Here is a 14,207-nt window from a genome sequence, read left to right as displayed (position 1 = left end):
TGACACCCGTGAAGCCCCACCCCAGGTTCTAATTGGCACATGGGCCAGTTAGTCAAAGAAAATGGATGATCATCAATAGTTAAACCAATGATAGTCATCCATTACATATTATGCTGCCATTGATAAGTTTCTATCACCATCAATGTCAACCATTGCTGGCGATCATTGCGATGGTCATTCCTACACGGAGTCCGATTCTCCCTCTGCTGTATATACTTCCCAGAATGCTAGTGTAGGGATGGCCCTCATTGTGATCATCGTCAATGGCTATGGCATGGCAGCCATTGACAATGCTGATGGCACAAATAATAATCGATGGTAGCATACTATTGGATGCCCATCGATGGTTTTTACTTATTGATGGTCATCCATTTTCTTTGACTGACTGGCCCATGGGCCAATCGGAACCTGGTAGTGGGACTTAATGGGTGTTGGGGGCAGAGCTATGCTCTGGGTCCCAGCACATTGGGGAAAATAAGGGATAGCCATCGGTGCAGACGCCATCGATGGCGATTCTGCACCCAGCCATCGATAGTAGTAAACTATTTGAAGTGCAGGAAGTGCCCAAGCCTTGTCGCTATCATTTCTAATCTGCCAATTTGGAATTCACCACTCCAACATGCCAGAACCTGCCAGGATCCAATCCAGCCTGCCCCCGTCACTTGCACCACAGCAGTACAGGGACCCCGGATCGTGTCATCCTCCGTGAGCAGGGACAGCAGGCCAGTCACAGCACATCAGACCGAAGCATGACAGACTGACACAAACACTGTGGAGGGGATTGGGAAGTGGAACACGCAGCAGCAGCTCCACCTCCTGCCGGGGAGGAGACTGGCCGCTCGGGGCGCGCGGCGCTCCGGATCTGGCTGGCGACGCGTGTTCTTCTATCCACAGTGTGATCAGCTACAGCAGTCAGTGCTGGCTTCTCCTGTCTGTCACCATGCTGCTGCTCCGTCGCCTTCACCACAGCCTGCTCCCCGGCCATGGCTGCTTGAGCCGGGCACTGTCCTCCTCATCATCTTCGTCCCCTGCGTGGAGCGGTGCACAGGAGCTGCACGGGTACGCGATGTGGAAAGTTGTCAGTGGGATGTGAGACCGTGACGCAGCCAGGGCATGTGGATATAGCAACTGTTCTGTCGGGCTGGCACGGGTGGGGGCTCCCATAGAAGTAGGTAGTAGTACAGTCAGAGTCGGCATTATACTGGGGACTAGAGCAGGACAGTGCCTGGATTGTATTGCAGAGAGAGCGCTGAGACTTTTAGTTCGACAGCATTTATTCAGCTGCCTACTCATAGAAGGGACAAAACTAGAGGTTCCAGCTTTACCTATAGAATCAGCTTCATACTATCACTGTGCTTGTGTATAATTTCCTGTGCACTGTACAGTGTGAGCATGTATACATCTATTATACTGTATGCCCAGAGTCAGAGTATGCGTCGTCATGTATCATAAAATGGTAAAATATTAGTATTGGGAGGCAGTGTGGTAGTTTCTATAACTGTACAGGGTATGGGTCATAGGGTTTACATAACTTAGGATGACAGTGTTTAGGTTGACAGTCACTAGGTCGACACATGCAATAAGTGAACATAAGTATATGGTTGACATGCGTTTTGTGTGCCATTGTCAAAGTCGACATGTACAACATGCCTTCGCATGGTGCATTGCTACGCTCGGCACACTATTATATGTCAATGTCCACTTGGATGGTAAAGTGTGAAAAACCACCCTTTTTTACGGGATGTACTAAAAGGAATGACAGTCTGGGCTGCTGAAAAGGAATGCCAATTGGATATAATGGGAGAAAATGACATTTATATGTATATTTCATAGTCAATTGCCATTCCTTTTCAGCAGACCAGACTGTCATTCCACTGTCATTCCTTTTAGTATGTCCCCTTTTTGACAAAAGAAAAAACGTGAAAAACTCGTGTCGACCTAATGCTAAAGCTCCCGATGCGTACAGGGTGACTGTCGCTGAGAGTGTGCTCACGCGACCAGCCCAGAGTGTCTTGTTTTCATCAACGACTAGCGCTGGTCACGGATGAAAAAGGGACACTCAGCATTTTGGTCGCTCAGCGACCAAATTGCAGAGTGACGAATCGTTCTGTGTGTATTGAGCTTTAGAGACTACGGGCCAGATTCTCTAAGCTTCAAAAGTGATAAAATGGAGAGTGATAAACAGCCAGCCAATCAGCTCCTGTGACATTTTTCAAACACAGTCTGTGACATGGCAGGTAGGAGCTGATTGGCTGGCTGTTTATCACTTTTGAAGCTTAGAGAATCTAGCCCCCTATCCCACTGTACAGGATCTAACATTGTGCAAAAGGTTTATAAGAGGGGGTTAAGCTTAGTATGAGGCATCTGGGTATATGCCAGTGACCTAGTATAGTATTTGTGAACGGGAATACAGATATTGCCAGGTGTCTGATTGCTTTGGCACATTACCTGGGTATCCCTGTATTAGGGTCAGTGTGCTATTTATCATGGCAGTGTACCTAGACAAATTCTATTACTGGCTTCTACATGTTTTTGTTTACTATACTGATACACATTTGCCATCTACTGTGCTGCCCTTACGCACAATTACACAATGTTTCTGAACGATATGCACGATAATCATATCATTAATGATATTGGCATACATAGCGTTCAGAGTGTACCAGTATATCATTAACGATATGCCTGAACATTTGAACATGTAGTCTCGTCTGACGATATAGTCAGTGATTGTATACTCAGTGGGGGGTCTTAGTGACAGCACTGAACGATATAGTTAATTATATCGGCATCAATATCGATCAGGCGGCCGCATATTATTCATTGTGTATGGATTTTTATTCACATTCTGTGCCATATATTAGAATTCTTGATTCTTTTTTCATTCAACATCCTTTCTGAATACCTGCCACATACTGGAAACAAAGTATGTCAATAAAATAAAGGGGGTTTTATTAATACAGGAACAAATATAAATAGGATAAAACACTTTGTGTCTATAATATGCAAATGAGGGTAAAAAAAATTAGGATAAAAAAAGACAAAAACCATGAGGCGGCTGAACTTTTGGTAGGAGGTAGTCAGAGGCAGCACCCAACGTGTTTTGTCAAATAGAAGAAGCCCAATCAAATTAACAAGCCAATAATATACATAGGCCAATAACATATCAAAATGAGAATAATGTAATATTAAAATTATGTTATATAAATTTGCCATTGCCCCCATCGCTGAGCCTGCTTCCCCCTTTTGGAGGGGACAGTCCAGTCACCAATTATGCTATAGCATTCCTACTAAATGAATAGGTGGAATTTACACCAGCATTGATTCAGCCCACAGAATGGCTGATTTCACTGTGTAGGTGTCAGGTATTCAGTACTTGAATAAAAAATATTTTAACGTTAGAGAAACCCACTGGTCCGCCAAAGGCCTTAATACAGTGGTTACCGACCCTGGTCCTCAAGTACCCCCAACAGTGCATGTTTTCCAGGTCACCCAGCAGGTGCACTTATTATTCAAACACATTTTAAAAGATCCACAGGTGGAACTAATTATGTCACTTGTGATTCTGTGTGGAGACCTGGAAAACATGCACTGTTGGGGGTACGTGAGGACCAGGGTTGGGAACCACTGCCTTAATAGATTCTGGAGCTAATTGGAACTTCATTACAACCTAGAAAGTTCAAGAGTTTTTGATCTCATGTGCTTCTGCAAACACTTCTCTAAACTACAGTAATGCCCAGTACACACCAGGACGACCCGCTCACGATGCACATCGTGAGCGGGTCGTCAGTGTCTCGTCCGACCCGCTCATGATCACGCTGAGCGCACAACCCGCTCACGATGTGCATTGTGAGTGGGTTCCGATCCAACTGCGACCTGCACCCGGGTGTATGGTCGTTTTCAGATCCTACCTGCTGCAGGTAGGATCTCAATAACGACCGACCCGCAGGGCCGCGCATCCGATCGGAACAGGACAGAAAAGGGCCCAATCAACATACAATCTACATCCAGTCGGTCGGAATTGGATCTAGATTGATGGGATCGGACCCTTGTCGTCCTGGTGTGTACCCAGCATAAGGATCGAATAGAGTTGAGGTTACCAAAAGGTAAAAACAGGACAGACTAGATGGGCCAAGTAGTTCTTATCCGCTGGCAAATTTTTTTTTTCTCTATGTTTAAGTATTGAAGAATTTCTGCAGCAAGTAGACTGGAAAGTCAGCAGCTCTAGAAATAGCAGGAATGCTGGCAGTCCATCATCTGTCTGCCCACCTGCCCAATTTATTGCTGCTGGACATCCTTGAGGGAGCCAACACTCCTAGTAGCTGCAACACTGGATGCATTTGAAGCAAGGATTGATGCCTCTGCTCTGGCTTCAAAAGCCAATTAGATATCCATTAATAGAGCAGGGTGACATATCATGGTTATTGGTGGCAGTAACAGCAAGGTATATAAGTCTTTTGGTGTCAATCAAAATTTGGCATCCCCTCAGACTTCCTGGTCCAGTTAATCCCTGCCCCCCCCCCCACACACACACACACAACTTCTCTGCTCTAGTGTTTCTTTGCAATGTACACCCTGATGTCCACTTGTCAATGTGTCGACACAGACAAAAATGTCAACATGCACTAGGGCAGTGATGGCTAACCTTGACACTCCAGCTGTTGAACTACAAATCCCAGCATGCCCTGCTATAGATTTACTATTTGGCCATGCTGAAACTGAGCATGCTGGGATGTGGAGTGGAGTGTCAAGTGATGGCTAACATTATAAATAACTACGACTACAGCCCAGTCAATTAGTTAAGGTTTATTTAAACATTGCACCCAAAAAAAACAGTCGCTGTGTGCGACGCTGGCATTTTTAATGGATATTTTGAGGATCTCTCACAGCAGTGTTGTCACTCAAAGGGTTAAACCACTGTGGTTTTTACCATATGGTTTACAAAAAAAAAATCTCTATCTATCTATCTATCTATCTATCTATCTATCTATCTATCTATCCCAAGGATGTCCAGCACTCCTACTATTAATTGCCCGGGTGCCTTCTTGGTGGGGAATCCACCACATATACGGTGCAAAGAACAGGCGTCACTCAGGGACTTGCGTGAAAGATATTTAATGTGAGGCGGTCAACGCCGTTTCGGGTGTTACCCCGTCGTCAGGACCAAAGCTAAAAAAAAAAGCTTTGGTCCTGACGACGGGGTAAGACCCGAAATGGCATTGACCGCCTCACATTAAATATCTTTCACGCAAGTCCCGGAGTGACGCCTGTGTGTGTGGTGCCTTCTCCTGGTTTGGAATTGATATTTGGGGTTGTGCGGGTGGCACTCTCGGACTTAAATGCGGCGTTGGCTATGAAAGACTGAACCGACTGCCAGATGGCTCAGTCTTTCATAGCCAACACCGCATTTAAGTCCGAGAGTGCCACCCGCACAACCCCAAATATATATATATTCTGATTACTCAATTATCATCAGCTAGGGTAGAAAGAATTTTTTTTCCTCTTTTGGTTCAGTTCATTCGAAGTTTTGAAACTGACTGGGAAATGAAAAGGCATCTTAAACCATTGTTTTTATTCAAAATGTTTAATGCCAGTGACCTATCAAGTGCTAATGCTTAACTCCTTTTTTTTTTTGTGTTTGTGCATTTCCCTGAAAAGTACTTTTGCGTGATATCATTGTTTAGTCTAAAACTGGTTTTATTGAAAGATTTAAAATAAATTATATAAAAGCCTTTGGAATAAATGTTTCTAATACATAGTATTATTGTAACAAAAATTATTTCGTTTTTTTTTTATTAAAATGTTATTGCAAAAAAAATGACTTTAAACCAAAAAAAGCTGATTATTATTTTTTTTTTTACCATCCCTGCTACCATGACACTTTAGTCATTTTAACTGGTTCCCAGTGATATCTTGTGCTTACTATTGTGTTATCTTGCAAATATTGCAGATACATCAATGGCTATTATTTAATTTTTATTTCATTTAATTTTTTTATATCCCTTATTTGTCATTCTGATTTTCCCTGTCACATGGACAGCTTTGTTTTTCTTTATGCATTTTTGTGAAATCTCCGTACAAACCAAAATAATGATAATCTTCAATGGTAAAAGGGAGCTGTATTCCAAACAGTTCAAATCTATTATGTGGGTGTGGTCAAACTGGGGGAAAGGCTTAAGGTAAAAGGTACTGTATAGCAGTATTGATGGTGTGCTTCCAACAATGTACTTTCTTTACAAGTATTGGCACTTTACCATCACTTTGTATTAAAAGGATCAACTGTTTGCGAATAAAAACACTAAATATTGGTACCTAAGGCATTTTCGGTACTTGTGTACTAGCACGGTGCCCCAATAATTAGTCGCCCAATTTTTTTTAATCGCATGCCATACACCCGATGGCATGCGATGCGACGCAATTTTAACTCATATTCAATATTAAATTGTATAAGCACCCTAATGGGTGCTTACAATGCTTAAATGCACCCCCACGCCACCCCCCAAGTATAAACGTGAACCCGAAGCGTGGCGAGCGCACCTTTTCATACTTTTACGACCTTTTCATACCCCCACTATCCACATCTGCGTGGAGTTGAGAATAGAAAGTGTGGCGAGTGCAGCGAGCCACCGAGCCCGAAGCGTGGCGAGCACACGCGGATACCTGTGAAGCCCGCGAGGGGACGCGGATACCTGTGAAGGTATCAGTGTCCCCTCGCGGGGCTCGCTGAGCTCGCCACGCTTCGAGCTCGGTGGCTCGCTGTGCTCACCACACTTTCTATTCTCAACTCCGCGCCGACGTGGATAGTGGGGGTATGAAAAGGTCGTAGGACGCGTACCGCTGCCCCTCGCGGGCTCGCTGCGCTCGCCACGCTTCGGGTTCAAGTTTATACTTTGGGGTGGCGTGGGGGTGCATTTAACCATTGTAACCACCCATTAGGGTGCTTATACAATTTATAATCGCATCGCATTGTATGCCATATACGATGGCATACAATTTTTAAATTGTATGCCATTGTACAACTTTGGCCGATATCGCATACCATCGCATGCGATATGGTCTGCGATGCGATGGGCGCCGTGCTAGTACACAAGTACTGCATTTTCCTATATGTAGTTTATCTGAATAATTGTTCTCTTTTTAATACAGAAACATAATTCAACGCTCAAAAGATACATTCAGTAGCCTGCAAAAGCAAGATGCTGACTTTAAGCCTGTACTCGCTATAATCCAGGTAAGTAGACCGAAGCTCAGTTCTAAAATGTTTTTACAACTGGACATTTAAATATAACCTTAAGATTGCTAGTATGTTTGGTCACAATAAAATTTAATTTTGGTACCCCTAGAAAGATACTGTGTGTGTCTGTGTATGTGTACATAATTATAGTTTATTTAAGGGCCGATGTTTTAAAAAGCACATCCTGGACAGGTGCTTAGATAGGCGCCGTCTCCTTCAATGCATAAAGTAATGTTATTGCTGTACTTTTTGCTGCAGACCTACTGGGTATGTCCTTAGATCGCGTCTGCGAGTGGCTGTTATTGGAAGATGATCCACTCATAGGTCCCACCCTGTCTGAGGACATTCATGGAGGGTATTGAGACTTAGCTCTTCTAGAGCAGTGGTAGCCAACCCTAGCCCTCGAGAGCTACCAACAATTCACATTTTCCAGACAACCTAGCTGCTGCACTCATTACTCACTGACACATTTTAAAAGATCCACAGATGGAGCGAATTAGCTCACTTGTGATTCTGTGAGGAGACCTGCAAAATATGCACTGATGGTAGCTCTCGAGGACTAGGCTACCCCAGTTCTAGAGGGTACATTTTCAGGTGTACCTGGTGGTAATTGGGGTGGTTTGAGCAGTTAGTGCTATACGTAGGGATGGAGGGGTGGTTTGGTTCTAAGGTGTGGTCAGAGATGGGCAAAGGGGCAAGAGGGGAACAGGGGACATATGATGTTCAAGTTGAGAAGGCTGCAGGAGGGGCCATTCCAGAGTAACTATCTGCTGTAGAGATCAGAGCTAGTTGTAGGGGTGGAGCGAGGATGCAGACTGGGGGGGGGGGGGGAGGATTCAATCCTGGATCATAGCTGTCAATCCCTCCCGATAGCTGTGATCCAGGCCTGTTTACACTGACAGCAAATCGGCAGGCGGGATTCAATGTCAGCAAAAAGTATGCGTGTCCGCTAAGACGGCCGTGGATTGTCGATCTGCGGCCGGATTGCAACAATCCACGGCTGTTTTTGGCAGAAGGGCCCAACAGCTATTGAAGTCGGGCTCCTTCTGCGGTGATCCCTCTTTAATGCCGTCGGGAATAGCAGCGGAACATTGAATACCCCCCTAAGAAGGGTTGGAATGCGGTCATTTGGTCGAATGCATTATGGTCGAATGTCATTACATCGAATCCATTAGGTCGAATTGCTAAAAGGTCGACATGATTCTAGGTCGACATGGGAAAAGGTCGAAATGATTCTAGGTCGACAGGTCATTAGTTCGACAGGTCATTAGGTCGACATTGTCTAGGTCGACATTCACAAAGTCGACATGGGGTTTTTCACTGTTTTTTGAGCCGACATGTGCTGACAGGCGGTATTTCATGCCCTACCATCCACTAGGGCGTGGTGGGAGAATAAAATAGTGTGCCGAGCGTAGCGAGGCACCGTGCCCGACGCATCGCGAGCGCAGCGAGCGATGCGAGGGGATGCAGTGCACTTTAAACTGTGTCCATGTCGACTGTGTTGACATTCAGGTAAAAAAACAGTGAAAAACCCCATGTCGACTTTGTGAATGTCGACCTAGACAAGGTCGACCTAATGACCTTGTCGACCTAATGACCTGTCGAACTAATGACCTTTCGACCTAGAATCTTTTCGACCATTTCCCATGTCGACATAGAATCATGTCGACCTTTTAGCAATTCGACCTAATGGATTCGATGTAATGACATTCGACCATAATGCATTCGACCAAACGATCCCAACCCGAAGGGTTATGTGGTGGGAGGAAGTGGAGCAGTATGGGGATTACCTCTGTTCAAAGACACACTGCCCATGGCAATCCTATATGGTGCTCCCTGACCCAGTACATTGACTGGTGCCCCTCAAATGTTTGGAAAGACGCCCCCTTGTCCTTCGGGGAGATAACTGGGGTGGTGGCTAGTTATACATGGTCATGTCACAAGTGTTATGTCGGCATGCCGCAGTCAGCAACCGGATTCTTAGCTCCAATGGATGTACTGAGCAACTATAGGGTTGATCTTTGAACCCAAGCAGAAAATTAGAGATGCAGCTGGTGGGCGTCTCTGTACTACCGTGTTTCCCCGATAATAAGACCTTCCCCGAAAATAAGCCCTACCCCAGATTTTGGACACTGGTCCAAAATAAGACCTCCCCCGAAAATAAGCCCTATCAAAATTTCCCTAAGCCGAGTGGGTGCACTAACTTCTGTAACCCCATCTCCACCCCCGCTAACCCCCTTCACCGCCGCCTTGCTTGTACAGGCTTCTACTGTACCGTAGAAGCTGTTGCAGCTTCCGGTCCCAGGGATGCACTGCGCCCAGCGCGTGACGTCACTGTGCACATCACGCGGCTGCTGTACACAGAGGGAGCAGTGGCGCAGGCGGAAAAGAAGAAGAACTGAAAAGTGCTGTATTGTTGGTGAGGAGCAGGACTCGGGGCATGTTACTTTAAAAGAAGGAATGGGGGCTGTGTAAGAAGGACTCGGGCATGTTACTTTAAAAGGAAGAATGGGGGCTGTGTAAGAAGGACTCGGGCATGTTACTTTAAAAGAAGGAATGGGGGCTGTGTAAGAAGGACTCGGGCATGTTACTTTAAAAGAAGGAATGGGGGATGTGTAAGAAGGACGCTGGCATGTTACTTTAAAAGGAAGAATGGGGGCTGTGTAAGAAGGACTCGGGCATGTTACTTTAAAAGGAAGAATGGGGGCTGTGTAAGAAGGACTCAGGCATGTTACTTTAAAAGGAGGAATGGGGGCTGTGTAAGAAGGACTGGGGGCATGATGCTTTAAAATAAGCCCTACCCCGAAAATAGGGCCTATGATGTTTTTTGTTGGGGAACAAAAAAATAAGACAGTGTCTTATTATCGGGGAAACACGGTAATCGCTGCCACATTAGTATCATTTCTCAGTTGCACTCCGTATAATGACAGTGTGACATGATCTGCGTCCACCTTGGAATCATTCCCCATAGGCAGTGAAAGTAAATGTTTTCAGTACTTTCTTTTGTATAAATCATTGGGGTTCAATGAGCCTGTTTCTCATAGAATTTTGTTTTCAAATTTAAAAATCCTTTGCATGTAATAACATGCTGAATCGAGCATAAAATTGAACTTGTAGGACGCTTTCTTGACAAATCTTTTTATTTTACCTCTAAGGCAAGTGTGGATGACCTAAATTTGCAGGCAACTAAAAACCTTTCACAAGAGGTAAGTCAGTGTTTTTTTTCTTTATTTTATTTAATATGTCAATATTTTCTATATTTATGTTCTATGTATTTTCTATTTTTGCTAGTGTTATTATTAAGATGTTGACAATCTTTATAAAGCTAGAAAGATTTAATAAAAGTAAATAGTTGACTTGCAGAGCGAGTGGGCATCAGGGATGTGTGTACAGTGCCATCTTTACCACAGCCTGAGTATTGTATAGATAAGCGGAGTTTGGGAAAGGTTCTGATGCAACTGGGCCGGCAAAATGTACTTTCCTAGCTACCAGATAAGACACACTTGACTGGATGCATCTCGTATCACAATTTGAATGAGATACATACGCCATTTATCATTTAACGCCTTATCCTTGAATAAAATGACCCTCTCCTGGTAACAGCTGTCTAAAGGCCCCCATACACTATGAGATTTATCTGACCTGTAAAATTGCATCTGATTTCCCCTTAACTTCCCCAGCAGCTTCCCAGGAGGCCTACATACAATTTGACACTTGATGTGCCATTTTTTTCATCCAATTTGCGTCAGATAAATCACATGATTTATCTGACGCAAATTGGATGTGCCATGAGATTTATCTGATGGGATGGCTCTAGGGAGTGGCCTAAACGGTGCTATACCTTGCAGGTATTACTGTTCTGCTCATTATCACACAAAAGACACAGGGGCTTGAAAGCTAAATTTTGGTCTATTTAATTACCGTTTTCAAGCTCATACAAACAGTAAATGGTACATACCTAAATAATCTCCACCAGCACAGGTCGTCAGCTCCCCGCTGCATGTCCGAGTCCAATGACGTCACTGTCCAAACTGGCAGGTATACATCGCTGGACGGTGACGTCATTGGACTCGGACACGCAGCGGGGAGCTGACGACCTGGGCGCGGCGTTGGTGGAGATTATTTAGGTATGTACCATTTACTGTTTATATGAGCTTGAAAACGGTCATTAAATAGACCGAAACGTAGCTTTCAGACCACTGTGTCCACAGTGAAAGAAGAAATAACCAATCAGAAAGCTGCAACCCTAATCGCTTCCATCGCTCTACCTACCTTCCCCAGCGCCGCCATGTTGGAGGTGGGAGGGGCCAGTTCCGTGCGTGCCGTCACAGCATAATGATGTCGGGCAGGACTGGAGCCGGGCAGCAGCACACAACAGGGCGGGAGCCACGGGACAGTGTGAGTTAAGCGGCAGGCTGAAAACGGCAAAGAGTGCCGTGGTCTGTGCCGAAATTTAATTAAATGCCCCCACTCCCCCTGTGCAGCGCTCCGTGTCTGCCCTGCCGCTGCCTGTCATATATTTTGACAGGCGCAGGCTGCGGCAGCCAGCAGCCCAGTTACACTACTGAGTAGCCCACAGCCCGCAGTTACACTACTGAGTGTACAGACTTGGAGGAGGGGAGGAAGCGCCTTTAAGGGCCGGCGCCTACCTGCTTTGCAGACTGTGCTGAGCGGGTAGCACCGGCCCTGATATGGAGTTAAGGACCTAGTGACCGGGTATGGGGGGCATAGAGTGTAGGACATGGGGGTAAGGACCCAGTGACAGGGAATAAAGGGCATAAAGTGTGGTACATGGGGATAAGGGCCCAGTGACAGGGTATAGGGGGCATAGAGTGTGCTACATGGGGTAAAAGCTCAGCGATGTACTGTAGTATAGGGGGCATATGGCTTGGTACATGGGAAAATAGGGCCCAGTGACGGGTTAAAGGGAACATATAGTGTGGTACACTATCTCTCTCCCCCCCCCCCCCATTCATGTATGGGCACAGTTATAGGGTACAGAGAGTGTGGTGAGGGTCTAGTGATGAGACTTTTTTTTAATCTGTAACTCATTTACTTGTTTGCTCTGTGATAGAGAGATATATATATATATATATATATATATATATATATATATATATATATATATATATATATATATATATATATATTATACATACACACACAGAGCAAACAAGTAAATGAGTCACAGATAAAAAACAAAAACGTCTAACCTGCTCATCACTAGACCCTCACACTCTAGTGGGAGTCCGGGCTCTGCTAACCGAGCCTTCATCCAGCAGCAGAGGAGAGGGGGGAGTGCTGTCATATATCAGCAGAGCAGGGGGGGGGGGGAGTCCGGGCTGAGGGCTCTGCTGCGTGTGCTGAGTTGACATCTAGCAGCAGCAGCAGCAGCACGGAAGATTCTCCCTGACGCCCTCTGACCTCTTTTTTCCCGTGGTGCCTGTCACTTCCTGTGACATGTTACAGCTGCTGCTGCTTCTACACTGGGGGCTGGAGGAGGTCCACAGTGCCCGAGGGAGGTACCCGGAGATATATCGGATCTGAAACATCGTGGGTGCTAAAAAGCACCCAAGATGTGCACAGATTCCGATATATCTTATCTTCAGCAGGTCCGACGCCCTGATCCGATCTGATGCGCACGGGACCGCGCATCAGATCAGATCAGATGTCAAACACATGCGATTTTCGTCCGATTTCATCCGATTTATCGGCCCAAAGGGCCGAAATCGGATGAAATCGGACGAAAATCGCATAGTGTATGGGGGCCTTTATGTATGATAGTATCTCCGGGTTTATGAGCTTAGAGCCCTATCTATATGCATGCACCTGTCAACACGTTATATTGGGATGGAACCGATGTTTCCATAAGAGGCCTATAGGCTTTGTCTTCTGGGTCGAAACTTTGGAATATATCGCATTCTGGAGCCTGGTGCATATGAGAAATGCAGCCAAACCTCTGAATGAACAGCATTGACTGAATTTTTTGCTTTGATGTAACCCGCCCATTATGCTGATTTAAGATGGCTGGTACTCTCATCCATACTGCTAAAAATGTATAATGGTGGCACATCCAGCTTGAACTGAGGTGTCATTGCAGTTATTAAAAGTGATTTATTTAAATTGAGGCAAACACCATTTAACTATATATATGTTTTTTCCTGGTGTTGGTAACAGCTTGGTGTAGATACCCTTCATGTACGTCTACCCCGTGGGACCAGTGAAGAAGAGGTCAGTATTTTATTTCAGGATTATGCGCATATCTATGCTTCACATAACGGAGAGAAAACTGTAATGCCTGTGTATATTCACTGTGGTTAATTAATGAAAAGTTTTTTTTTTCTAGATTTCCTGTACTAAATTTAGAATTTTCATAAACTCCATCTTTCCAGCAATGAGGGGTTTGATTTTTCCAACATTTCTTTGGGTCAAAAGTACTCTATTATCTGACTATGCAGTATATTGAATTAGTGTCGGATCCATTCCAACATTCTTTTGCCGGAATGGATCCGATATTACCTATTCCAGGCAGCGACCAAATCCGAATGTCGTATTTGGCTGCTGATTGATGCTCACCCGGTCAGCACCGGGACCGGGTTAGCGCAGCAACGGTATGAGGCCTGGATCTGCCTCCAATCTGGCATCTTTTCAAGTCGGATTGAAATTGCCAGAAACGGAGCCAAAACCTGTCAGATTTTGCTGCATTTCTGGCAAAAGCATGTGGATTCGCAGCTATTTGGCCAATCAGCCTAGTTTAATACAGGTCGGAGCAGTTCGATCTGTCAGAAATAAGCAGCCAGCATTGACTAGGTAAGAACCTCTTCCGATCTAAATCGGTCAGAGACTGCCATCTTCCGACACAACGGCAGTTTCTACTGTAATTGAATATACCCCTACTGTACATCTCATTACCTGCAGTTTTAATATGCAGAGGTTACTTCTGCTACAGCGTTTGTAATGTTACTTTTTTCCG

General features: G+C 45.0%; 1 protein-coding gene across 1 annotated transcript in view; it reads left to right on the top strand.

The window, feature by feature from the left end:
* The first annotated feature begins 763 nt into the window (after positions 1-763).
* MTHFD1L (methylenetetrahydrofolate dehydrogenase (NADP+ dependent) 1 like) overlaps positions 764-14,207 on the top strand; it is a 225,309-nt gene continuing 211,865 nt past the window's right edge. Inside the window, exons 1-4 of the mRNA XM_083176162.1 lie at positions 764-1,059; positions 7,147-7,231; positions 10,390-10,440; positions 13,412-13,465. Of these exons, the coding sequence (XP_083032288.1) occupies positions 941-1,059; positions 7,147-7,231; positions 10,390-10,440; positions 13,412-13,465 (309 nt within the window). The 5' untranslated portion in view covers positions 764-940. The remainder of the gene's footprint in view (positions 1,060-7,146; positions 7,232-10,389; positions 10,441-13,411; positions 13,466-14,207) is intronic.

Source organism: Crinia signifera, chromosome 3, assembly GCF_055691185.1.
Source record: "Crinia signifera chromosome 3, ASM5569118v1, whole genome shotgun sequence".
Classification (NCBI taxonomy): domain Eukaryota; kingdom Metazoa; phylum Chordata; class Amphibia; order Anura; family Myobatrachidae; genus Crinia; species Crinia signifera.
The sequence above is the reverse complement of the archived record's forward strand: the minus strand, read 5'-3'. Positions and strand labels throughout refer to the sequence as shown.